The sequence below is a fragment of the Synchytrium microbalum genome, assembly GCF_006535985.1.
Source record: "Synchytrium microbalum strain JEL517 chromosome Unknown SmJEL517_scf0003, whole genome shotgun sequence".
Lineage (NCBI taxonomy): Eukaryota > Fungi > Chytridiomycota > Chytridiomycetes > Synchytriales > Synchytriaceae > Synchytrium > Synchytrium microbalum.
In genome coordinates this window covers 337231-363315 of record NW_022158352.1, presented here as the reverse complement: position 1 = coordinate 363315, position 26085 = coordinate 337231, and the positions used below count along the sequence as shown (strand labels likewise).

Here is a 26085-nt window from a genome sequence, read left to right as displayed (position 1 = left end):
GCTGTTCTCGCTGGGTGCACTCGGAACTTGGTCAGTGGTCTCGCTATTCATCTTCGCTTTGCACTTGTTTTTTTTTGCCCTATTCTAACATAGTAAATGTCTAATACGTATTAGGGGTGGCATGTCAGTCTCATACCGACTGATGCTTACTGGTATTGCTCCAGCCTTGATATTATCATTGCTGAGCAGACCAGTTGAGAAACTCGAGTCAAAAAAGTAGGATGACAATCCCAAACCATCGAAAATCCTTTGTATAAAGACAACCAAGAACTCGAGTTTAAATGCATTCGAGATAATGAAAAGATCCTTGACAAGTGATTCAGAGTGGCGTGTTCGAGCGCAAGTTGCGAGCAAAAAATTGGTTGACAAAACCAAAACAAGCCGAAAGTGTTGTACTTTGTGAAGGCGAATTTCTATTTTGCTATTCGGCTTTATATCTACGGGGGTACATCCTACAACATGAGTGAATTTGGAATGGGTTTTACACCTATAAAAGAGTTTTACAAACGAGCAGAGCCCTTGCGACCAACAGTGGCGGTGATGTAACCTAGAGACCAAAAGGGAATAGATCAGTAGGTGACAATGCTTATTGCAACCACCGGCTCTAAGCAATAACAACTGCATATACCACTTGGATCAGCTTGAGGGAAGAAGATTTGCTGATCAGCCCCAGTATTCTTCAATCCAAATCGTCCCAAGTCATAACCAATATAATGCTTATTAGGCAACGCCATTGAGACTTCCTCGACCTCAGCAAACTTGGCGATGACATCAGCACAGATACGCCACAAGGTGTTTTGTACAGACGGAGAATCATGATTGGCAAACAAGTCAATCAAGATCTGTCGTACCCCATTAAATATCTTATCAAATGGCAGTTTGACGAATTTGCTGGTAGTCGTGTTGAGTGGTTCAGTAACAGAAGCAAAGTTCCAAGATACGTCGACATTGGTTGAGAATAATCGGTCTGCTGCTGGTTGGAGGGTAGTCAATTCATCTAGATGGTATCCCTCGAATGACGATCCAGTAGTTTTCAAGATGAGGAGATCGACCAATCCCGATACGGTAGTATACGTGACGTTGCCACCTGCAGCACGGCTAGCTACCATATGTACAGTACGTTTCTCGTCACCGGCACGGAAGTATGAGTGTGGGTGCTCGTACTTCTGAGCTGGGATGGATCCATCCTTTCCAACACCTGTTCCCGTAGTTCCTGCCTGATTGACTGGTTCCAGAGTGGTGACTTGTACACGAGTCCAGTTGTGGGATTTGATAATGACTTCTACGCCTTCCAAGTGAGAGTATTTTGATAAAAAGTGGTGGATGATTTGATGGGCAAAGAGTTCGGAGGATTCCAAGGTTCCTGGGTTGCGTTTTGCCAATACGTAGCATGTGTTTTTGACTGGGTAAGAAGGGAGGGCAGTTTTGTTAGATGAGAGTCAATGATGCACAAATGTAATGCGAAACAGTATATAAATGACTAAAATACAAGTTTAATCGCTTGCCGGTGTCAGTTGGAACAACCAAAGAGTTATCAGCTTGTGTGTACGATGACTCCAGTTTTGGACCATTCAGCAAGACGCGACATGTCATTTCGACAATAGCAGTCCTATAAATAGAGTACAATGATAATCAGAACAATGAATTACAACAATCATCAGTCATCGGAGCAGTTTATAGATGCTTACTTGCGAAGATGTGGTGCAGCTGGGTCAGTTGCAATTTTCGAGACTTTGACGACCTTGACCAAGTCCTTTCCATATTTGGCTCTGACTAGAGTAGCTGACATGATTGGATTCTCTGATGTACTATGGTATATACTTCTTTTAATCGATTGGCAAGTTTGAAACTCAGTTCAAAAGCTCGGCTTTTATGTGGAACGAAAATTTACACGAGCGACGAGTCAGAGAGAGTCAAAAGTTCGATAAGACAACGCCATATCAGCATTCGGATCAACTGTGGGGGCACGCAGGAGAACGGGATCTGCTTCCTATCTGTCACGAACGATCTTGTAACAATGACACACGCCTTTGAGATCACCCTTCATTTCAATGCAAATCGGCCAGTTTATTTCCTTGTTTGAAACAGCTTTTTGCTAAATACATATATATATATATATATATATAAACCATTTCCACTTTGTATAATGTGCTTTACTTGAATGACAATGAACCTGGTGTAGACAATGAACCGAATTGAAAACCAGAAGGTGCTGGTGTTGGTGTTCCATAAGGTGTGAGGTTTTCCGTAGCTGTCCTCTTGGCACCAGATCCAACTCTGTTCAAAGCACTGCTACTAGATCCTCCTCCTCCACCACTATTATTGCTACTCTCAACAATTCGAGCAGAAGCACCAGATCTAGGGGAAGGCACGAATGGATTTGGTAGTGGTGTGCCAATAGAGGATCCACCCATAGGCATATTTGACGAGGATGGTGCCGCGGAAGGAGAAGCTGTTGAATCCTTTTGAGGACTGCTCCTACTTTGTCGTAGTGATGATAAGAAGGTTGAATAGGATGGCGTTGGTTCTACAACTTGAGAGAGACCAATCGATTGACTGCTGAGGTCCACAACACTATCCATGAATAATGAGAGGTATAAGCGAAGACTGATACAAAGAACGAAGACAACTGCAAGATTTTTACCCCATGAATCCACCTGCAGTGGCTTTGATATAGTAGACAAAGATAACCAATGCATGGAAGAGATTGTTGCGTTTCTATAAGCACCGAAGGTGAGCAGTTACTCAACTATATGTCATTTTTTTGATGATGCTTACTGGGAATATTTGCCAACCCCGCTTTTCAGCTCCTTGAGGAGTATCGTAGTTCACAATGAGTTGCAAGGTTGGTGGATTTGGGTCAGCCAAACGTATTTGAATACTTGACACGGTGTCTGCGAGAAGAGCAAAAGTTCAGAGAGAGAGAAAAACAACGCATAAGTTGGACCAGAACGGCCAGGACTTGACCAAGGCATCCCATTGCTTTTACATACCCGATGACAGTGGATCAAACAGAGTAACATGTCTGCGACTAAATGCTTCACCTCGTCCGTACTCGTCCCATGGTGTGATGGTCTCATCCATGAATGTTGCAAACAGGTGCATCAATAGCTAGAACAGAATATGTTGACAACAGTTTGGTAAATGAACAAAGTCAATGAAGCGGTTACCAACAAATCAGATGGCAAATCCTTGTGCTTGTCCCATGGTTTTCCTTCCCATTCTGCACCTCCAGTCCATTGATACGCTCCCAGTACACCACCTCTTGCAAGTGCTATGGACACAAAAATAGTTCAATATGTAATGATTCATTTGTGATCAAAGACAAAGTATACCTCGTATCCTGTCGAGAATGTAGAGTCGATTGGTAGGTTGACCTGGCACCGTCAAATACTTTTCCAATTTCATCCTTTCTTGAACAGTAGCATCCTACTCAATTTGATCAGCAAACAAACGTTGCCGCTCGACGAATGAGCACGTACCCTGGAATAGCCTGCAAACAGGTCTTCGAGTGATGATGGCCGTGATGAAGGTGCTGCTGGAGCTTGTTGAGCAGGTTGCTGACCAAAGGATATACCAAATGCTCCACCAGCAGGTCTAGTGAACATACTGGATGCACCTCCAAATGTACTGGCTGGTTGTGAGAAGAAGCCACCTAGTTGACAAAGGACAGTTGAGATTTAAATCGTGCCATTTCTTGGAGATATTGTTGTAGATACCTGTAGCCGCTGGCGGCTGAGCTTGCTGTGTCTGAGGCACCCAAGTCCCTCCAACCAGATTTGCAGCTCGAGTCTTTGTATCGAGATGTGACAAGTTTGCTTCTCGAAAGACACTATCAATCTTGTCAACCCTTTTCACAAGAGGTCCAAGTATTTTGGAAGACATCCACTAGAAATTATACAGACTTTCAGCGTTTGGTTCTTTTTGGCCATGCCCAAATAGCCTCAACATACCTTGCGCATCTTTTCAGTCCATCCCTCAATATAATCTTCTATATTCAATTCCTGCAACACTAGTAGAGGCTCATACGTATAGAGACCATTCTCTTTACGAACTTGAGTAGGTTGAGCTGGTCCCTTGAGGGTTCTGGATGCTGGTTGAAATTTGCCCAATTGCGGAGGTGTAGGTTGGAATGGCGCCCCGACACTGAAGGCAGCAGGAGGCGTATGTGGTGTATCTGGACCTACAATTGAAAGTTTGAGCTCTAAACCTCTTTGCAAAATGTATGAAATGAACTAACCAATTCCACCATCTTTTGGACCAAGTAAAGCATCCAGGTGTCTCATATCACGAATGGGCTCTTGAGACAATCCCACTAGAGGCAAATAAATGGAATCATTAGCAAACGCAGTGCTAGACGTGATGAGCGGTATCTCTTACTCGGTGAGCGACGTATCAGATAGCTCGACAATGGAGAGCCAACACTCTTGGCAGACATGGGAGTAAAAGGAGTTACAGGCGTTCCACCAGCTGATGGGATCGGTACTGGAGGAGTCTGAAATGGTGTGGGTCTAAACAATGAGGTCCGTGAGATACAAGTTTCGTTGGTATCAGAAAAACGATAGTGACAATTTACTCACGCGGTACGTGACGCGAATGGCGAGCTAAAGGAGGCTTGAGATAGAGGAACCACACGACGCGTCTATAAAGAATACTTATGAAGTCAATAAAGTGAAGAACATGAATCCAACTGCCTGGCCTCACCAATGGTGACGTTTGATCAAGTTTGGCGACAAGATTGGGCTTGACAAACTTCTTGTCCGCATCTACACGACTCGAATCTATTGGATCTAGTCCTAGCTGTTTACGTTGAAGCGGAGACAAGGGCATGGATGCAAAGTCTGGTTGCTGGCGATAATATTTTATGATTCCTTGAGCAACATTCCAGAGTATGGCAGCGAGTAAGACATAACATACAGTTGGAAGTATCGTATTTGATAGAAATGAGGATATTCTGATTTGGATGAATCGTTGAAATGTCCTGTCAAGAGAAAAAGGAACGACGTTACGATGATGTTTGGAAATTGCTTCAGATGTTGGAAACAAACAGGATCAACGAGCTCAATAACGTACTGAAGCAGACCAGCTAGATACATGTACATGGAAACGACTAGCAATCCAATATTCCAACACAGGGCGTATGTATCTTGTATCGTCCAAGTGAAAGTTGCTCTAGCATCTTGAATATGGTGCCATTGAGCTCCGGGTGAGCGAATTCCATTCGGCGTAAGTGGACTCATAGGCTTCATTTCTGGAATACTCGTTTTCCTTCCTCGCAAACAAGTACAGGCGCCTGATGCAACAATACGAAACTAAGAACACGCCAAAGTGTGGGGGAGAATAGACTTAATATATTACATGCAGCCACTAGATAAACTAGTTCAAAACATATCAACCATTTTCCCTCGAATCACCTATATACCATATACCAACAAAGATGCAAACTATGGTTCTTTTTAAGCGCGTTTTGATCGTCGTATAGCTATCAGACGATCCCACAATCGTGGATCTTGCGAATCCACACCTTCTGTCAAGAGCTAATGGAGTTGGAAAATCGTGAGTTGCGATGCGAACTTCTCTTTGATCTCTTGAGTATCGAGTCGGATCCTTCTCAATTTCACATGAACAATAAGTGTCCAGAGCTATTCGGTGCTTACCTCATCTAGCTCTTCTTCAGTCGGTGGCTCGAGTTCTTCTACATCAAGCTCGGCGATCTCTGCAGCCAACTTCTCCAAGTCATCAGCGGGTTCTCCTTCTTCTGAGGAGTCAGTGACATCTTCCGGATCAGCTTCGACGACAGGGAAGCCAGGAGATGATGGACTGTCTGGGCTGTACAGATATTGAGTCGCAGCACTATATGCAGTAGAGCCAGCACCTTGAGTTCCAGAAGTACCACTCCCCAACAATGGTGCCATCGCAGCACTATGTGAGAATCGGCACAATGAGCCATTGTTGCATTTTCCAGCCAAGAAGAATCGACATGGCAGTTTTGGGCCACGTGTAGAGTAACCACCAGAATTCATATCACGATTGTCACGACCATTACTGTTGCTATGATTATTGACATGACCACGATCGCCACCAGCACCATTTGCAGACATGGATGGAGTTGGAGGCAATGCAGATGACGAGTGAGCAAATGGACACTGAGGCCCTTTACTGCAACGTCCTGCTTGCCAAAACTTGCATTGTACCGACTTCATTCCACCACCGCTGCTATTACCGGGACCTCCTCCATCTCTCCTTGGACCTTGTTGTAGCATACTAGTTGGTTGTGGTATAGAGAGTGGAGGTAGAGGCATACCGTCCATCATGGCAGGTACGCCACCTGCCATCATCATACCTTCCGAGGTCATGATGACGGGTTGTGATGGTAGTGGACCTGCGACCATTGCAGCTGAAGGAGGCATCATCATCGATGGATTTGATGATGTACTGTTTGGACCATGGGAGTACCAACATCCATCACCATACCTAAATTTGTGGGAAGGGGTAAACAAGTATATTCCACGTCAACGAACAAGCAATGGGGAATCCAGAAGAATCGTTTCAACAATTGCAAGCGAAATATGGACCCGATTCGAAGAAAGGAATGGATGTGTACCTGCAAGATCCTTGCAAGAAAAACCTGCATGGAGGACGCGGCTCGAAGGAGCCCGGAGGAGCAAATACACCAGGACTTGGAAGACCATTCATCATGCCAGGAGGTTTACCCATTGGAGCATACATTGGCATGTTTGGCATCATGACGTATGAATTTTGTTGGTAGTCCTGGCCCATGTACTGGAGATTTGGAGGTCTGAGTTAGTAAAAAGGCCAGCAAGCGATACGAAACGATGAGAGAGACAAAAGATACGCGTTTTACCTGTCCGTTTGGATTGAAGTTGGGATCCATTGTTGTACTGATTTTTTTTTGGTATGGGAGTTTTGGATATGCAGCCTAAGTGGACCAATCTATCTAGTATTATAGCATGTGCACCAGGTTACATTCAGCAAGAATATTAACTATATGCTCTGCCTTTTCCAAAAACCTTCTGAGTCACTACGTACTTGAAGAACTGAAAACGAGTGTAAAAAACCCCAAGCTTTTTCGATTTTTTTTGAATATACCTGCCTTACGTGTCAAGGCCCCGATATTGATTGTATTTACTGTTTGTGCCGCAATGCGCACATTCTACGAATCGATCGCTTAGTGAAGCGCTGCAAACATGCCTTAAAATAACCTCTATCACTCCAAGCATTCAAGGTTTTAGCAAAGCTTAGCATTAAAACTACGTTTATCAGGTATCATAACGCGATATTGCGCATATAAGATGGCAGCGAATCTGATCTGAGAACTGGAAAGCCTTCACGACGATTCATGCTCCATTGGTTCCCGTTTGGGAAAGAGGGGAGTGGACAGTTTCTGGTATAACGAAAACGCGAAGACATCTACCAGGAATATGCTAGAAATATACTAGGATATGCCGGTATGCCGGTATAATTCGGTCTAAGTCGGTCGGGTCGTAGTCCCTGGAGAGGTGTTGTTACCCCGACCAGATCAAAAACCAGTTTTCAGCTTTTTATAGGTCATTTGGACCTCGATTTACGAGATGTTCACGCGAAATGAGCCAGTTTTTAAGCAAAAAATATAATAATTATTCCAGGAATATGCAAGAAATATGCTGCCATATTCTTGGTATTACGGTAGTCCCAGTCCCCCACTCTCTATTGGCGAACGGGAAAGCACCTTCCGACGAGAAAATCAAACTGAATGATGAGAAAAGACGGCAGAACAGATCCTGACCAACTCAGGGGCATGAGTGCCAAAGTCGGTCTACTGAATAGACCTGATGGATCGTCACAGTTTACGTGGAGTCAGTTTTCTTTCTGAAGGTTTTAGAGCATCGCAGAACAGACGCTAATCTAACTTATTATTCTCACAGCGAGCCCAAATTACTCTACAACATCTGTATTATGCTCGGTATATGGTCCAGTGGAGGTCCTTATAAGAGATGAAAAGGTTGATCGTGCAACTGTGACGATTGATGTTCAACCTCTTTCTGGTTCAAAGAGTGAGTTGATATGTATTTGAAGCTTCCTTCCCATGCAGTGAAGAATGAAGACGCCTGACAATCTTCTACCTTAGACACGACATGCACACTGATGCAGTACCAACTACGACAAATCTTCACACCACTCATATTAACCGCACTACATCCACGCACAGCTATATCTATGACCTTCCAAATCATGGCAGACGATGGTGGTGTACTAGCAGCATGCATCAACTCGGGAGTCTTTGCCTTATTGGATGCTGGAATACCTATAAAATCACTAGTAGCTGCCTTGGACGTGGCATTCTTGTCTGATGGATCACTCGTCATCGATCCATGTCTTTTGGAAGAAGCTGAAGCGTCGTCAAATCATGTATTTGCTTTTGATGGACGTGATGATGCTGTCGGTTCAGTGGTTGGAAATGTGTCGATGGGACTGTTTACAGAGGCTGATTTCGTGACGTGCCATGACGTGTCAAAGTCCGGAATAACAGCTCTGTTTCAATTTATGAGGCAGACTATGGAGGGTAAAGTTGTTGGTGAACTGAGGCTTCCAATGTAGCAATTTAGTGAATGTAAAGAACGTCATTAAACCGTAGAACTAATTTAAAAACACATTTAACACAATAAACTGCATAGAAAATATTAAAATTTATAATATCAGTGTGCGCCGGAGTGTACAGGTAGCCGGTTGGTTACCTGTGACGTTTCTCATGATTGCTTGTACTGTAATCAAAAAGAATATTTTGCACACAAAAGGTGGAAGAACCAAGCACGAAGCGATTCGGAGGACAGTATGCTGGACTCTCTGCCAGAAGAGATAATCGTCTCTGTCTTCAGATTTCTTACTTGCTCAGAGTTGTTGGTAATAAATCGAGCTTCACAGCTCTTGAACCGGATAGCAGACAGTAGTCTATGGGAGAAGCCAAGTTTAAGTATTCATCGTGATCACAATTCAATACTCCTAAGGTAGGAATCATCGTCGGGTCGCTAAAGTTGAAGAAAACAGCGGTGCATTTTGTCATGAGACCCTTCCTGGTGTTGCTGAGGAATGTGTATAAGAGGAAGAGGAACGGTTGCTTGATGTCAAAAGTGATGCAGATTATGCTGAACATGGCTGCCGTCGATATCCCTAGTTTACTGTTGCAAACGAGTGCCACTTCATCACTGACCACCATCCTTAAAATTCTTATCATAGACACGCCCCATTGATTAAACACCTAATACTACCAGAGTCATGGCTTTATTGTATCGACAAGATATTGCCTCGACTTTCGAATCTACAATATTGCGACTTGTCGGGAGCAGATTCCTGGTGTATCACAGACAAGCACATCCGAACTATAGTAAATTCCTGCCCATACCTTACCAGCTTTATAACGGATGATTGCCTCCAAGTAACCGATGATGCATTACGAGCCATAGCGGATGCCAAGATTGGTATCACCACATTATCTTTGAGTCGGTGTCTTCAGCTCACCGATGCTGGATTGGAATGTTTAATGTCTAGCTGTGGTGCCCGAATATCGAAACTAGGTCTACGATGTCTTCCAGGTGTAACAAGCTCGGCATTCCTTGCTGTAGGGACTCACGGGCCAAAGCTGGTTGAACTTGATATAGGAGAGAACGAATGTGCAGATGATTCCGTCTTGGAGGCTCTGGGTTCTCGCTGCAAGGAATTGAAGTCGCTGGATATAAGTGAATGCAATCAGCTTTCTAGTGAAGGTTTAATCAACTTTGGTCGCCTCGTGAAGGACAGAGGTCTCCATGAACTCAAATGTAATGGACTGATGGACGCCTTAACTGGCAAAGTACTGCTTGAATTAGTCTCTGCTACAATGGAAGTATTGGAAATAGCTGGCTGCCTCGACCTGAACAAGATCATCTTGAGTAGTATAACGTCAAATCGGTTGACTACGATAAATCTATCACACGTAACCAGCACCTCACATCTCGACAAAGCCTTCGCAGGACTTATAAAAAGACAAGCGGGCCTTCGTCATCTAAAGCTGGAAGAGTCGTGTTTAGGCACCGATAGAGTATTAGAAGCATTAGGTGAATCCTGCCCTCTTCTTGAATCACTGGACGTTAGCAGTTGCCATGAAGTGTCGGATATTGGCTTAAAATCAATAAGCAGTTGTCGCTGCCTAGTTGACATCAACGTTAAGGACTGTCCGGATGTGACAGACGATGGAGTGACTGCCCTATTTGTAAACGGCAGCAAACTTCGGGTCTTAAATGTCGGTTTGTGTGCTCGTGTAGGTGATATGGCCGTAAAAACTATAGCTCCTCATGTCTCGACAATGCATACCCTTAAGCTCAGTGGTTGCTTCCTTATATCCGGTCGGGGTTTAATGTCTATTCAACTGTCTTTAACGGCTCCCACTCGCTTCTTGAAGATTGTATGTTTTAGTGGATGCTATAGACTGGCCGATGAACATATTACGCCTATATTAGTCAATATGCCATTGCTTGAATCTCTCAACGTATATAGTGTGACTGGCGTAACAGATGTTACAATGTCGGTCTTAGGACGCAGCTGCCCTCGATTAGTATCTCTAGTAGTGTCGAAATGTAGCATCACCGATCAGGGCATAATGGACCTCGCAGGGTGTAAATTCCTCCACACGTTATACGTTGGATTTGTGAAAAATCCAATGCTAATCACCGATACCTCCATCACCCGTTTACTGGACAATTCCAGGTATCTGAGGCTACTGGATGTCTCTGGAAGTGCTATAAATGACACTGGATTACTCGGAGACGGTAAACCAATCCTTCTCGCTAGCCTTATAATCCGTGGATGCCCAAAGGTCACGTTTGATGGATTAAAGGCCTTTATCAGCCAACGTGCACAAAAAATGAGCATGCTGGATAGTCTGGGTTGTCTTAAAATGAGTGCAAACGAGAGGGCAGTGCTGGAGAACCTGCTGTACATGTAAATAAAAGGATCGATATGTGTGTCTGATGAACTTTTTAGTAGTATACGTCTGTAATTGCTTGTAGTAGCAGAATTGAATATCTTGAATAACTAAAATATATGAGACTGGTTAAACTTGAGACTTGTCGTCCTTTTGTCAACCTTGTTGCAAAACTCGAAAAACATTTGGAGGCCCTGCTTTTTTGATCTCGTTGCAGATCAGTGGTGATCAAGAGACAGCTTGACGGTACTGAGCTGTATATAGAGTCCTCCTATTCCTTTATAATCAGAAATGAACGGGGAGTTGCGTTTACCACTTTCAGAAGATCTTTTGATCTACTATCGCAGCCGACTAGGCAAGTCGACATTGGCGTTTCCAACATCTCGTATCAAATGTACAATTTACTCACTGATTTACTCCGTCATCCAGCCAACTCTGAAGAAGAATTTCAAGATGCGGTAGCCAGAGTCGATGGCATCAAAATATCACACGAAGAACACCATAAACTGGAGTGGGAGCTAAGGAAACGAGAAGATGAGATATCTAGGATGCAGAAAACGCTTAGTGATGCTCAACAGGCGCTGTTTGATGAGAGGAGACAGCTGCTGAAAGTTATGGCAGAGAATGATGATCTGAAGGGTATGTGAATCTGAGTGGAGGAGGATGAAGCAACGTATATACTGGAATGAATTGCATGGAAGTAGTTTGTAACATTCTTTTTCTTTGCTAGTTCAGGAACTGAAGGATCGTAAAAAGATTCGATACTTGTTGTCGGTTGCTGGAACTCCTGATGAAGAGACCACATACTTTCGTGATGCGCTTGATAAGAGGTTGATCAAGATACCTGCTGTGAGTGTTTTGAGAAGCGCAAAAAAGCTCACTGAAACCTGTGCCAAATCTGATCATGTTTTGCACATCAGGGTGTTACTACCAAAGATGCTTCCAAAGATGAACGTGACGTTGTGTTGCTGGAGGATGAATGTGAAGCTTTGAAGATCAAAGTGTCGGCGCTTCAGACGCAACTCGATGAGCAGGTATGTATATACGTGTTTGCAACAAAGTGTACCCTACCTTCTCAAACTCCAACAACAATAGAAACACGCCTACGAAGACTCTATCGAAAACCTGAAAAAGGACCGTTCCGCACAAATGGAAGAAGAGAAAATACGCAGGAGGCACGAATCAGCACGAATCGAAGAATTGATGAGAAAAGTACATCGATTACGTACCTTATGTCGGGAAAACACTCGTGAATTGCTACATACCAAGAAGGCCTGTCATGCCACTGAACGGGCCTTGATTGAAGAAAAGACGAGACTGTTGGAGAATGTGCATTCTGCTACGACTAAATTTACTGCTGAACGTGATCGTGTGCAGACTGTAGAAAAGTCGTTGGAGACTAAGATTCTGAAACGGAATGAAGGGGTGTTGACAGAGTTGAGATCGCAGATTGCTAAGCAGCAGGAGGAGTTGAGGGGTTTGAAGGTAGTGGGTAATACTTTACGGCGATGGCTTGGAGATTTTTTGCTCAGTTAGTTTTTGCTTTATAGACGAAGACAGACCAGAGTGATCAACAGCAAAAGAAGAAGATTGAGTATCTTCAAAATAGGCTGTCTACATTTACATCCAGGTTTGTTTGAAAGGCGAAGAAAGCAACTGCACTTAAACACAATCAATGTCCTGATTCTGAGCACTCCTCTCACTTGATTGTAGATATGATGAACTGAAACGACGACGCAACTATGAAATCGAGGGCTTCACAAATGACATCGTCTCATTACGAAGCAAACTAAAGACATTAGAGAAACAGATACTGAAATATGGACCACTAGAAGATCGTGAACTTGCTCTCCTAAATATGGCTCGAGAGACGGGTGAAAGAGCAGCCTCTATTTCCACAAACTTACAGAGACTTAAACAGAACTTGTTTGCTTTGGAAGAAGAAACACAACAGCTTGTGTTTTAAGCTGCTCGTTTTAATAACAGTTATCTTTTGTTTTTGAAGTTTTCTTTCTTTTATATCTGTTCATAACTACTTGTCACATTACAAAATTATTATCCTTGGGTGGTGGTTTAACTTGCTACAGTTCATTCAGCTTGTTGCTCTCAGCAACTGTTGGTTGACTAGATCGGCGTATGTTCCTTTGAGTGCGAGCAATTCAAAATGGGTTCCTTGCTCAATGACGTGGCCGTCACGCAATACGAAAATCTTGTCTGCGTTTTGAATCGTGCTCAGTCTAAGTAAGGTTCAAAAGCGTTAATGTTCACGATCTCGTCAATGTATCAAGAGCCAGAAGACTCACCTGTGTGCTATTGTGATTGTAGTGCGACCAGCACTGGCAACATCTAACGCCTTCTGAACCACAGATTCAGATTCACTGTCCAAAGCACTAATACGGGAAGTGAGGTCAGAAATGCCTCAAAATGAGTTAATTTCGTCAAAAATGCACCTTGTGGCTTCATCTAATAGCAGCACCTTCGGGTTACGGATGAGAGCTCGCGCGATCGCGATGCGCTGTTTCTGACCTCCAGATAGTTGACTGCCTTTGCCTCCAACCTCTGTATCCCAGCTGTCCGGCAGGGAAGTCACAAAGTCCTTGATGTTGGCTTTTGCAGCAGCGATTTCGACTTCTTCTTGGGTGGCTACACCACCGACAGCACCATATGTGATATTATCTTTGATTGACCCTGAGAAAAGGACGGGTTCTTGTCCTACAAGAGCCATTTGCGACCTGGAAAACAGAAGAGTGTTAAGTACTATGGGATACCAGCTACTTTTTTGCGAAAAACACACCTTAAATACTTGACATTCCAATCCTTTGTAGAAACAGTATCCAGTGATATCCTTCCATTATCGATATCATACCACCGTTCCAATAAACCGACCACAGATGATTTACCGGCGCCGGAGGGTCCAACTAACGCGATGGTAGTGCCGGGTTCTGCACTGATGGTCAATTCCTGGAGGACTTTGGTATTCGGCCTTGATGGGTAATTGAATGATACAGAGTCGAAAACGGGCTTGCCGTGTACGGGCGTTGGCTTTTGACCGGTTTCCGATAGGTCGTCGATGCGGGGCTTTCGGTCAACCAAATCAAATATTGAAAGTGTGGCAAGTTTGGCTTTGGTGTAGTCAGGAGCAAGAGCTGTTATTCTGCCGCCGGCTTGCGCGGTGAAGACAATAGCAAAGACGGCCTGATTGGGATATGTGTGGTTATTAAAGGAACGAGCAAAAAAGCAGCAAAAGTTGTAGGGATACCTGAATAATGTTTGTTGGTCCGGTCAAACCCCAGAGGATTAACTGAGAAGCATAGTAAAAGGCAACACAGTACGAGAAGAACAAACTTGATTGAGAAATTCCATAACCAATGGATGATATGAAGGCGGTTCGGACACTATTCCTGTATGGTGCTTGGATTGACTCCACATATTCATCGTAGAAGTAGGTTTCCTTGGTGAGAGTACTAATAGTCCTGATGCTGTCCAATGCCTAAAAAGAGGTCATTAGTAAAATGCATTTGATGAAGACGTCAATTTCACTGTACCTCATTTGCGATTTGATTACTCTTGTTGTAGGCAGTCTTGGTTTTCTCACCGACACCAGTGAAGGATCGGAATTGCACCATGCCTAATTGAAACGACATTGAAATCTGATTTAGTACTCAAATCACAAAAAAAACAGCATCGTTATGAACCAAATACATACCTGCGGCAATCAAAAGCGGGAATGTACATAACACAACGAGGGTCAATCTCCAATCGTATATGAAACTGATTGTGAGACCAGTTCCAAGAGCAGCACAAGCAGACACGGCGGTATCAAGTACTCCCAAAACCATTTGTCTGACACGAGCAGCATCGTCATTTAGTCTGTTTGTCAAAACACCCACTGATGTGTCTTCATCATCATAAAACGCAATTTCTTGATGCAGCATCTTCCTGAAGGTCATTTCTCGTAATCGCTTCGTTAAGATTTCACCAGCTATTCCCATACCAGCAATATCTAAATGGCAAAGTTTAGCATCCAAATGGGATGTCTTTAGCCATGAGAACGAATCTGCGATTACCTGAAAAGATGACGAAAGCACCACCGCAACCAAGGGCAACAAACACACCAGCCCATAATCCAGCAGCAGCAAGTATGGAAGCGTTTGAATTCAATGGCGAGAATGCATTCAGTACACGACCAAAGACTTATTGCAAAGGAAAGAAAGGTTAAGATTGAATCTTCAAAGGGAAAATGATTGATTGGAACTCACTCAAAGAATACAGCGGTTGTGCTGCTCCCGATCCTGCTGCACAAATCAATGAGAATGCAATGAGTGGAGTCTCTGGAGCCGACAGTTTAAGCAAACGGAGCCATGGTACTGGTCGTTTCATCATCTTGGCATCCTGTAGCTTCTTAGCCTCTCGAAGTGCTTCCTCTTCAACATTGACAGATCCAGACATACTGCCCTTCCTCCTCATCATTTCCAGAGTTTCTGCATTAGCAGAGGAGCGACGACGAGCCATATTGATGACGGTAGCATCTCCTTGTTTCGTTACTACAGGAGTGTCGGTCTGTTCGGAAGCGATTACAGTGGGGTCAACGGTTTTAACATCTTGTGCTTGAACAAGACGAGCATATACACCATTCTTGGCAATGAGCTCTTCGTGGCCTCCTTGTTCGACTACACGGCCAGCGTCCATAACAAGAATTAGATCTGAATTCTTGATGGTGGACAAACGATGAGCGATTGAGATAGTTGTGATATTGGCTTTGCTGATCTGGTCAAGAGCTTCCTGTACGATTCTTTCGGATTCCGTGTCGAGCTAAGTATTCGAGAGGGGTTTTATAAGATGTTTGGTCAGTTTTTTTTGGAGAGTAAACGAGACAAGAATGGACGGACATACTGCTGATGTTGCTTCATCCAAAAGCAGTATCCTTGGGTTTCTCATGATCGCCCTCGCTACTGCGAGTCTCTGTTTCTGGCCACCACTGATGGTTGATCCTGCTTCACCAACTAAACAAGCGAAACGTCTTTAAATAAAAGAATTCATAATTTGACGGGCCGGATGTACACATACCATTGGTATGAATTCCCTTGGGCAAGTTCTTCACAAATTCCCAACTGTTGGAGGCTTTAAGAGCGTCATAGACGCGTTTGTCCAGCTCTTCTTCAGTAAAGTTCTTCCAGTTATCATCCCGTAAACCAAACAAGAGGTTCTTCTTGATTGAAACATCGAACAATGCAGGCTCCTGCGAAACGAGTCCAATATGCTGACGAAGCCATTTGACATTGAAGTCTTCAATATTGATACCGTCGATTGTAATTGTACCAGCAGTTGGCATGTAGAAGCGAGTCAAGAGTTTAACAATGGTGGACTTTCCTGACTAGAAAAGTAAAAGTATTGTGAGAGTGTGTCAGTGCAAGCTTAATAACTTCTAATACTTACTCCACTCATACCAACTAACGCTATCTTTTGACCAGGCTTGATAGTCACAGAAAAGTTCTCCAATACTTTTACGTCAGGACGTGTTGGATAATGAAAGTCAACATTTTTCAACACAATTTCGCCCTTTAATTCAGCTGGTTTGAGTCCCGCCTCTGAAGATGAGTCGATAGGGGGAATACGGTCGATCGTGGCGAAGACAGAGTAGGCAGCACCTTGGGCACCTGTGATCGCAGCTATCGGCCTACAGTAATTACCAAATTTGACGGTTAATACACGTCCAAGACGAATCTTACAACACAACTTTAACTCACCCTGAGAGGACATTGATACTGAAGATACCAGTAAGAATGGCAAGTTGAACGTTTACTACTTGTCCCCCAGTCAATACACCTTGAGAGACAAGCACACCACCATATCCAAAAGCGAGAGCCAATAGAGAGTACAGCGAGATCTGGAACATGCCAACTGCCATGCCTCTCAGTAGGGCTTGTTTGAAGCCTTCCTTCATGGCATTGCTATTGTAGGGGAAGATATTGAAACAATTAAAAGGTGTCCCTATTCATAGTCGACCAAAACTTTACCCCAATTCTTTGTTATATTTAGCACATTCTCGGTCTTGGCCATTAAATGTTTGAACGGTTCTGATACCAGAGATGGCTTGTTGAGCGATACCTCCGGCAGCAGCATAATTGGCTTGGCCTATATAATGTGCAAGTCAGCGACGGTTCACTATCACCAAAACAACAATGCTTTTACCGGCTACGAAGGATCTTCCAAGAATTCGACCAAAGAAACCAAACACGAACCCGACAAAGGGGAAAGCGGCGGTAAGAACAATGGCAAGTCTCCATCCTCTGAATACACACAAAACAAGGTGGTCAGTCTCAAATTCCTTGGAATACAATCTGAAAAGGTGAATTACCTAATGTACGCAATCACGAAGCCTCCGAAAAACGTCGTCAGAGCAGATACGACAGTTCCGCACTTTTCAGAGATTCCATCTTGGATCAGCTGCACGTCCCCATACAATCGAGTGGTGAGCTCCCCGACACCACCAATATTATCGTACCAAGCGACGTCTTGCTTCAACAAGGAAGCGAAATATTTCTCTCGAATACGTTTGGCTTGATTTTCTCCAGCCCATATCCACATGGCTTGAGACAACCACCCTCCAAACGCAACCACAATAGCTACGATGAGCACTTGAATGACTGCAGTTTTGATGCTGTCTGCGACAGCTTGTTCAGCACCAACGACATTGACGTTGTAACTGATGAGAGTCTGTAATATGTTTGAAAGGATCTAAAATGAGAGGGATTTGAGAACGTTAGTTACGGTTTGATCATATGTCTGAGCTCACAGGTCTGTAAAAGCAACCATTCATAGTCTTCAAAACTAACAACCGATCTAAACGTACAATAGTAACAATAGGTTGTCCAGCACCATCAATCATAGCCCCGAGTGAGCCCAAAAACATCAACAATCTAGGGGTTGTGGGGGTGTTTTAGTGGTTATGTTCGTATGCAAACGTTATGCGTCAGTGACTTGCACAACATTCCCGCAAATGACGAAAATCAGCAATGCAGAGGCCAATCAGTCTCATAAAGGCATGGATCGAGAGCCAAATTATAACATCAAACATTCTTACTTGTCGAATGGAGAAGCAAATCGGAACAATGCAAAGTCTAACTCAAAACGGGTTAGCGAAACTGGAGCAAAATGGAAAACCACTCCCTTCACTCCAATGATCACTACAGAAGATGAATAAACTTACACGAGATCTTTGGAGCGGCAGGTGGTGTATCCTTCTTCTCAGTATCTTCTTCAACGTCGACTTTCTTGCTGGGCTTTTTGCTCCACCATCTTCGCTTGCTGTTCTCAACAACGAGAGGTGCATTAGGAGTGTCAAGGCTCTCCTTGTTGGGAGGCTTCATCTCGATCTTCTCATCCGCCATAGCACTTCAACAATTAGCGATTGGTACGGAGAATCTTGAGAACTGTGATCTTCGAAAAAAAGTTGGTGCTTGACAATCAATGGCTTTGCATTTTTACAGGGTGAACTTGTACGTGGCAAAAAAGATCCAAGTTTCCAGATGAGAAAAGCCGGTGGTTTCTTGCAAGCGTGGCATCTTTCAGTTATGCGTCGTGGTATTCACCCTTATCTATGCTCTCACGGAGAAAAATGGATATTTCTGTGTTCAAAACGTGTCCAAAACACAATCAATGATAAACAAGCAGATTTTCTTAAATAAAGTGTATATTTATACTATTTTAAATGATTTTTCGGAGTCCCATTCTACACTCGTCTGTTTTGAGAAGAATGGACGTAGCTGCACTGCCATTTTTAATTTATTTTGATAATGTCGAAGCTGGCTGTTCCGGTGACAGCTTCACACCAGCTCGACCAAATGCAGTTCCACCATCAGGAGACCTCGGAATTTGTATGGTCCCATTGCCATCAGGTTGCGATACTTCAGCATCAGGAGTTGGTGGTGTACTCTGTGCCGACTTTCGATGTCCAGAGACAATCGACTTCTTTTCGGCTTCAATCTTTTCAATGGCTTCTGTAAGCTCGCCAACACTAACATTGATTCCCGTTTGACTCCTCTTCAATAGTTGGTCGGCTTCTTTGATTGTGACAGAGAGGTGCATGTGTTCGTATTCGACAATATCGTCGATGAATGGAGCAGACCAGTCTGCGGGGTCGAATGTTGCTTTTCGACGGATAAGTCTAGCAATCTCATGTCTTGAAGGGCGAAAGGGGTGGAAATTTCGTGTCAAAGAAAGTAAGCATTTGATGGAAAAACCACTAAGATCAGTACAATAAACGTACCTCATTGAGTCACAAAAGTCTTCGATAGGCAAGTCATTCGCATCCGTTCCAAAAGGATTCTCTATTTCGCAACCTACAGTGAAAAGCAGAAAGTCTAAGGAAGTTTCAATTTCCGAAGTAGGTCTTCGAAGGCTTACCGATAGATTCAATACCAATCAAAGTGAAACTGGCGATTGCAGCAATAGGAATAGCAAAGTAGTATGTGCCGTTGACAACCTGGAAGGGTATTCCCAACAAATACACAAACAAGCAATGTTTGAGGTGTATCGAGCTAGTGGCATTATAATGCAGTTATGAGCACTTCTCAAAGAATTCATGTTGTTTAAGGGTAAAATACTCACTATGCCAACGGAATGGGAGAGGAACGGATACGTTCAAGCGCAGACAGAGAATCCGTCAATGCCGCCAGAGATGTCATGCATTGTCCTTGTGTTCCGACATCCAGTTTATCTTGAGCTCTCATCTTTGCCACATAAGCAGCAAGATGCGTCAATATATAGATTGGCAAGTTTCGAATTTCGGGTGGGTCGTTCTCGTCTTTAAAGTCAGCGAGATGAGACAAGTATGGATACGTGTCAGGATAGTCGAATGAATCCTCACTAAATCGAATCCAATATTAAACAGTGAGGTATAGAAACGACCTCAGTTTGGAAACAATTTCACAATAAAAAAAAAGATATCCAAGTCTGGCTGAAACACACACAAATCGTAAACTTACGCTCTCAAGTAATGCTTCGAAGCATAAAGGAAGGCCAAGATGAGATTTATAGCTCCCTTCTTCTCTTCCAAGTCTCGTAATGGATTATCACCTTTTGACACCACAGAGACCCAAAAGTATCTTGCCAAATTACGAGATTGAGTTAAATACGTCCCCCATAACCTTCTTCCTTCCCTAGAATCAGCATCATGAGTTAGATCCATCGTTAGATCATCGACGTGGCAGTATGTTTTTACCAATAACGATCATAAGCAGTGTTTGTTCTAAAGACAAGTAGGAGGCCGAGCGTGACACCCAATACTGTAATCAATTGCGGTGAGATGGCAATCCATTTCCATTGGGCTTCCATGTATAACACGACCCTTTTGGAAGAAGACGGTGACGTGTGAGTTCCCATAGTAGATCAGTAACATATTTGCGAATGATAATGTCATCCTTCTTTGAATGCCATTGTTGAATAGGCTGGGTTCTCACCATAGAGTAGCCCATAACGTGAAGAACAGAGTCGGCAGGAGGACGACACCAGCGACGGAACCTATTGGGTACTGTCAGTTTGCATCAATCTGTCGGCGGGAAGGTCGATATCAACAAGAAACAGTGTCCACATCGTAAATTTGCTCGGCGAGCAGTTTGAGATGAACAAAAGATGATGATGTCCAGATCCTGACTTAACATCCAGACGACCAAACCAGTGAAACAACGTGCAACCAAACAATAAATTACCAGTAAGCCTAAACAAGTCTCGGTATCTAGGATGGCGTTGCGATCAGTGTCGTTGGGATTGCAGAATGACATGTTTAAGACCAACGACAAAACAGTTCTACTTTAGTTTGCTCACCTGTACGAGGTTGAATTTGAAATCTCTAGCCTGACATGCTTTCTTGATGACCTGACAGGAGTGGTCTTCTTCTTGGAAGCGGCCATCGTCGTTGTTGATCCTCCTTGGGTGTGAGAATTTGGAAATTGGAAATTTGGTGTGATTGACAAACACCTAAATAGCAGCATTGCACGTTCAGTGAAGGAAGGATATGCGAGATTTGATACAAACAAGGTACTATTAGTGTAAGTGGACGCGTCTGATACAACGAAATCGACACTAGTCCTGTTCATAAAAAATTCAATGTCTGCAATGACCGAGAGCTTTGTTTGGTATTTTACACATTCAAATGTATCGTGCGCTAAAATAAAGTGGACTCCATTCTATTTCGAAGGTGTACAGTTATGATTCCCTTTAGTATCCTCCTACGTTTTACAATAATGCGGCATGGCGACTAGTTCTTTCTCCTTTTTTGCTTGTGTGTGGGTACAGCCAGAAAAACATAGAGAGCCAAGATACAGACAGACTCGCTCATTGGAGATCTTACTTACTTGTAGGTGGAGCTGCTAAAGCCTCCGCGGGACTCAAGCTCATAGTAGAGCCATTACCATGGCACAGATATTGGTGTCTCCAAGTCCAAGTCTCTCACCATCCCCGACTGGAACTCAAACGTTGAGCGCTACTCTTGCGGGCAATGTAACCACTAGTCCAACTTATATATCGCCACTACCTGCAAGAGCTACCGTGTCGGCTGGTACACCGAGTCCATCGCCCGTCGCTGGTCTAGTAGGTATGCAATCTACCATTTGCTGGGATGATGTGAAAGCGTTCATTGTTACCAGTAGTGCTTACAATTGAAATCGGCATTGAATTTGATCTTGTCAGCTTGATTGTGTATGCTGTGTACTCACCACCTAACAACATAGGTGGTATTGCTTCGGTGTCCTACTGGCAAGCACTACCCGAAACAACAAATCCCTCCTTAAAAGCCCTCGTAAATAGTATAATAGGAACAGGCGGTGGTGTCGCCCTAACAACACAGCAAATCATCATAGCAGTGGCAGTGGTTGTCGGTGTTCTCGTCATAGCAGCAGGAGGCACACTAATATATCGATACTACAACCGATGGTCTGAACGCCACTTTGACGGAGCCGACGATGACGATGACGAAGACGACGAAGAAGAAGAACGCAAGAAGAGATATGCTAAAGGTGGCAGAGGTGCAGATGGGAGACGACTGAATGCCGAATATGATAATGATTCAAAGGATCGGAAAAAGGCTCTGCAACGTGAAAAGCTGAAACAGCAGCAGCGGGCTGCTCGTGCTGGGGGTGTTGGGTATGGTGGTTACCCCACCGGTGACCCAAACGGTGTATATTATTCAGATCCATCACAGTATTATTACGATCCAGATTCCGGAATGTATTATGACCCTGCTACAGGCGCCTACTTGCAATACGACGCAAACACTGGTGCCTACTATCCATATGTGCCAACTTCGTCCCAAGCGCCGGCCGCTGACGAATACTACGATGCATATGGTGGCGTCTCTAGTCCACCGACTAGTGGCGTCTACCCTGCAAACACAAGTGCTGGATACGGCACAAAGATATCAGACCATACACAGAATGCAGCCGCAACAGGGTATTACGATTCTAGCGGTAAATGGATTGAATCTGCAGGTCTAGCTGCGCCTCAAGGATTCTATAACTCGGACGGTCAATGGTTTGATTATACTAGTACGCAGGGACGTGATTATACTAGTACGCAGGGGGTTGATTATTCTAGCACACAGGGGGGAACCATGTTATCAGACAACACTGGACTGGACAGTTATAGCCCATATGCAGCTGCTAATGCAGTAAATCTTGCATATCCACCATCGAGTGCATCGCATTATCCGGTTGCAACAACATCAGCATCTATAGCGGTACCTCAATTCTCTGACGAATATGAAATGGCAAAGACCAATTATGGATATAGTGGGACGGGGACTAGTGGTGGTGGACATGGTACGAGTGGACATGCAACGAGTGGACATGGTACTAGTGGGCGTGGAACTAGTGGGCGTAATGGTACTGGTGGACACGGCACAGGTGGTCATAGTGGGCGGAATGGATATTCGAGTAGTAGATCACACAAGCAGCCAGACGCTGCGTATACAGCCAATTACTCGAAAAACAGGTAGCCCGAACACCTCCTCAAAACCAGTACATTCTACTCGGACGGCAACACCACACGCACATAGATCCCATATATACCATATCTCGCCTGGCCGAGAAATCAAACCTCACTCTCTTGTATAATACAAAACCATCCTTATTGCCTCATATTTCTTTTTGGTCTCCAACCAGAAACACACCACTTACGTAGTTTTGGATATTATAATACAAATTCACATTTATTGGTTGGATTCATAAGAAAGATTTCCAGGTTTTGACTATTATTATGTGTGTGTGTGTGTTTTGTATGTCATCTACATCATTTACATATACGGTGCGGCGGGTCCTTTTACAAGGCACCATAATAAAGAAGCTACTGCTGTTGTGTTTTCAATATTCCAAAATAGGTGCTCCAATCTCTTCAATGCACGGAATGGTGCACTTTAGATCAAAGGCCTTGGATAGGACAATCTTGAATATCTTTTGAACATTGATGGAATGCGATGTAGAGCAAAAGATCAAGGATGCCTTCATTGCCTTGGCAAACCTTCGAGCCTGCAGATGGTAGACATGTAGTTGAGTTTACGTCATATTTGAACAGAGAAATGCAAAAAGAAACACCCATTATGACTGGCCAGAAACTCTCAAGGTTTACAAAGCATTATCCACCACATACCTGATTCGTAATCTCTTCCTGTTCCTCTCTTGGAAAGGATGCAAAAGTATCATACTTTGTTCCAATCAAGAAGGGTATGGCCGTCTTGTTGAATCCTCGTGCTTGCCTATACCATTCCTTTATCGAGTTCAATGTTGACTTTCGTGATAGATCAAACATGAAGAGTATGGCAATGGCATCATTGCACACGAGTGGTAACATGTTTACGAATTCTCGTTGTCCTAAAGTGTTTCAAAGTGTTTCGGTATCAGCAATTAATATTTATCGTCTTTACTTTTTTTAACCCATAGCAGCGATCGTGAAAGCATGGGGAGTTTACCTCCTAAATCCCAAATCGAAAAAGTGATTTCTGTTGATCGAATTGAAATGGTCTTTTCCATAAAGTTGACACCTGATAAAAAAACATAGGTTAATGATTGTTGATGCACATTGTAGGTAACAACATTGTACTTACCAAGCGTTTGAATATAATCCTCGTCGAATGACCCCTCAACATATTTAACCATCAGTGATGTCTTTCCAATTTGAGAGTCTCCCACCATCCCAACTTTGAGTACCACACTAACAATTGACGATACAAGGACAGAGATGTAAGCACACGTAAATAATTCGAATATTAAATCTTCGTGAAGCCTCCTCGTAAGAATATCTACGCATTCGTTCAATACACTGAAATCATCTGTTCTGATGTTGAATGCCGTTCCTGCAAAATCCATCCACTTCCACTACCAGTTCTTACGTTTTCTTTTGTTCCTGTATGACAGAAGGTGATTGAGGTATGGTCGTCGCAGCAGATCCCGCTGCAGTCGTTTGCTTGTCCTTGTCACTCTTTGTGGTTGATTGGGTTGGTTGTGTGATTATTGGTGTTGGTATGGGAGCTGTTGACGTAGGAGGCGACTGTGATTCACTGTTTGGATCCCTCGACATCATATTTCTTGGTGCGCTTATTGGGGTATGTACTTGTTAGGGAACGGTTGCTGATAAGGAAACAGAAATGTTGGGTGAGAACGAGGGCGAGTAACGGGAGTAACAAAATCGAGATACGCTTGAAAACGCGTTATGGCTTCTTCTGCGAATTCTGCTGCTGTCACGGATCTATCCATAGACGAGACAGAAGCACGACAGAACTACATCGAAAGGGCCACAAGAGCGACTGTACTGAAAAGTAAGTCTCATCAGCTTGATTTATTGATGCAATCTTAATCTTTATATGTTTCAACCAGCAAAACAACAATCTCACTTGCTACTTTCTATAGAATAATGACAAAACTAGTGATATCTTTTGGCATACACAAACTCTCCCCCCTTTTCTTCCCAGTGATTGACGCATAACTTATACACCCCTTCTTTCAACGTCTAGCAGGATCAGCACCTCCAATTTCACGACGAGCACCAAATGCCACCCCACTCTTCGCACCACCTACAAATCCAGCTTGAGCAGGTATAGTAGACGTATCAATAGGCTTGGATGCGTTTTCAGTAACAAGTTGACGTGTTGCTCCAAATGATATTCCAGATTGGTTGGCACCGCCATTGAATCCTGCTTGCAGGCCAATAATGTTTTTACCAGCATTCATTTGTTCAGGAGTGAATTCGACAGAGTGGGATGTATGGAGCTTGGGGCCTAGCTGGGGACCAGAGAAGCCCTGTTTTTGCGTGAAGGAAGGAGTAAGGCTTGGATTTGATGTGATACCAGCAGAGCTTTGATTCGAGTTGGATATCAATACACCATTGATTCCAAATGACGTAAATGATCAAACGATTCTCGCAATCATACCTTCGAGGAAGCGTGTCTTGAAAGCGAATACAACGAGTCGATAACCTGAGGCAGATTCTTCCCTTCATACAAATCAATCGTCATGAAGAGTTCTTGATCTGGCACTCCCAATCTCCCAGCAGCTTTGAGGAATGTATTGATTTGCTCCATCTGTACAAACGGCATGGGAGACTTTTTGTATTTCAGGTTTGATTCTGATGGCGCCAGTTTCTGAATTAGTTGGCAGAGTAGGGTCCCATCTTTGAGTGTTTCCTGGAATGATGTTGTAAATTGAGCTCCAGTTACGTCTTGAATCCATTTGACGGCTTCTCGCTCTCGTTCTGGATCTGTTGAGTTTGTAAACATATAGGGTTTTAGATTTTTGGTCTTTGAAACGTGACGAGGAAACAGGATACAAGGGAGTGAAGGCATATTTACCGAACTTGGCAGCAGCCTTGTCGGCTAGTTCTCTGTCCAAACCAAATAGTGGCATGTTTGACTCTCGATGTGGTTCGCGTATGAATAAGTTGATAACGAAAATTGGCAGACGCTTGACGATGTTTGCAGTGCGCGATTTGGAGCCGCCTCTCGTTTCCTGAACAAGATTATTCGAAAGATCCTTCTAGATTCAGCAGAAAGTCGCTTTGATCTTGACCCAAACCACAATCTTGATCAGAAGTGATCAGAGGGAGTAGTTTCAGTAACAAGGCAGATTGCCTCTTCTTTATTT

General features: G+C 43.7%; 7 protein-coding genes across 7 annotated transcripts; 1 reads left to right on the top strand and 6 right to left on the bottom strand.

The window, feature by feature from the left end:
• Nucleotides 1-500: 500 nt before the first annotated feature.
• SMI872 (factor-independent urate hydroxylase) lies at nucleotides 501-1789 on the bottom strand (the record flags this gene model as incomplete). The annotated part of the gene is made up of 4 exons (XM_031166800.1): nucleotides 501-547; nucleotides 629-1402; nucleotides 1482-1609; nucleotides 1689-1789. The coding sequence occupies 4 exons, from the start codon at nucleotides 1787-1789 to the stop codon at nucleotides 501-503; spliced, it is 1050 nt and encodes a 349-aa protein (XP_031026973.1).
• A 364-nt stretch (nucleotides 1790-2153) lies between these two features.
• Nucleotides 2154-5249, bottom strand: SmJEL517_g00871 (uncharacterized protein; the record flags this gene model as incomplete). The annotated part of the gene is made up of 14 exons (XM_031166799.1): nucleotides 2154-2574; nucleotides 2645-2718; nucleotides 2779-2894; nucleotides 2994-3111; nucleotides 3171-3274; nucleotides 3336-3429; nucleotides 3483-3655; nucleotides 3720-3888; nucleotides 3954-4183; nucleotides 4241-4315; nucleotides 4381-4511; nucleotides 4581-4642; nucleotides 4705-4981; nucleotides 5074-5249. The coding sequence occupies 14 exons, from the start codon at nucleotides 5247-5249 to the stop codon at nucleotides 2154-2156; spliced, it is 2220 nt and encodes a 739-aa protein (XP_031026976.1).
• Nucleotides 5250-7798: 2549 nt separating this feature from the next.
• SmJEL517_g00870 (uncharacterized protein) lies at nucleotides 7799-12923 on the top strand (the record flags this gene model as incomplete). The annotated part of the gene is made up of 10 exons (XM_031166798.1): nucleotides 7799-7856; nucleotides 7926-8054; nucleotides 8129-8594; nucleotides 9235-10802; nucleotides 11387-11596; nucleotides 11688-11806; nucleotides 11878-11991; nucleotides 12053-12442; nucleotides 12508-12587; nucleotides 12671-12923. 10 exons carry the CDS (start codon nucleotides 7799-7801, stop codon nucleotides 12921-12923), a joined length of 3387 nt encoding a protein of 1128 aa, XP_031026975.1.
• Nucleotides 12924-13049: 126 nt separating this feature from the next.
• SmJEL517_g00869 (uncharacterized protein) lies at nucleotides 13050-18348 on the bottom strand (the record flags this gene model as incomplete). The annotated part of the gene is made up of 19 exons (XM_031166797.1): nucleotides 13050-13194; nucleotides 13261-13347; nucleotides 13408-13689; nucleotides 13752-14152; nucleotides 14217-14447; nucleotides 14503-14585; nucleotides 14664-14960; nucleotides 15025-15150; nucleotides 15217-15769; nucleotides 15851-15960; nucleotides 16025-16331; nucleotides 16394-16634; nucleotides 16705-16908; nucleotides 16975-17092; nucleotides 17150-17247; nucleotides 17316-17695; nucleotides 17811-17877; nucleotides 18042-18078; nucleotides 18168-18348. 19 exons carry the CDS (start codon nucleotides 18346-18348, stop codon nucleotides 13050-13052), a joined length of 3948 nt encoding a protein of 1315 aa, XP_031027129.1.
• A 394-nt stretch (nucleotides 18349-18742) lies between these two features.
• SmJEL517_g00868 (uncharacterized protein) lies at nucleotides 18743-20868 on the bottom strand (the record flags this gene model as incomplete). Its single annotated transcript, XM_031166796.1, has 9 exons — nucleotides 18743-19139; nucleotides 19227-19299; nucleotides 19364-19497; nucleotides 19568-19825; nucleotides 19945-20118; nucleotides 20181-20306; nucleotides 20419-20479; nucleotides 20668-20693; nucleotides 20783-20868. The coding sequence occupies 9 exons, from the start codon at nucleotides 20866-20868 to the stop codon at nucleotides 18743-18745; spliced, it is 1335 nt and encodes a 444-aa protein (XP_031027130.1).
• Nucleotides 20869-23313: 2445 nt separating this feature from the next.
• On the bottom strand, nucleotides 23314-24526 carry SmJEL517_g00867 (uncharacterized protein; the record flags this gene model as incomplete). The annotated part of the gene is made up of 5 exons (XM_031166795.1): nucleotides 23314-23478; nucleotides 23600-23820; nucleotides 23919-23990; nucleotides 24054-24160; nucleotides 24339-24526. 5 exons carry the CDS (start codon nucleotides 24524-24526, stop codon nucleotides 23314-23316), a joined length of 753 nt encoding a protein of 250 aa, XP_031027123.1.
• A 422-nt stretch (nucleotides 24527-24948) lies between these two features.
• Nucleotides 24949-25848, bottom strand: SmJEL517_g00866 (uncharacterized protein; the record flags this gene model as incomplete). Its single annotated transcript, XM_031166794.1, has 3 exons — nucleotides 24949-25245; nucleotides 25377-25702; nucleotides 25794-25848. 3 exons carry the CDS (start codon nucleotides 25846-25848, stop codon nucleotides 24949-24951), a joined length of 678 nt encoding a protein of 225 aa, XP_031027124.1.
• Between the last annotated feature and the right edge of the window lie 237 nt (nucleotides 25849-26085).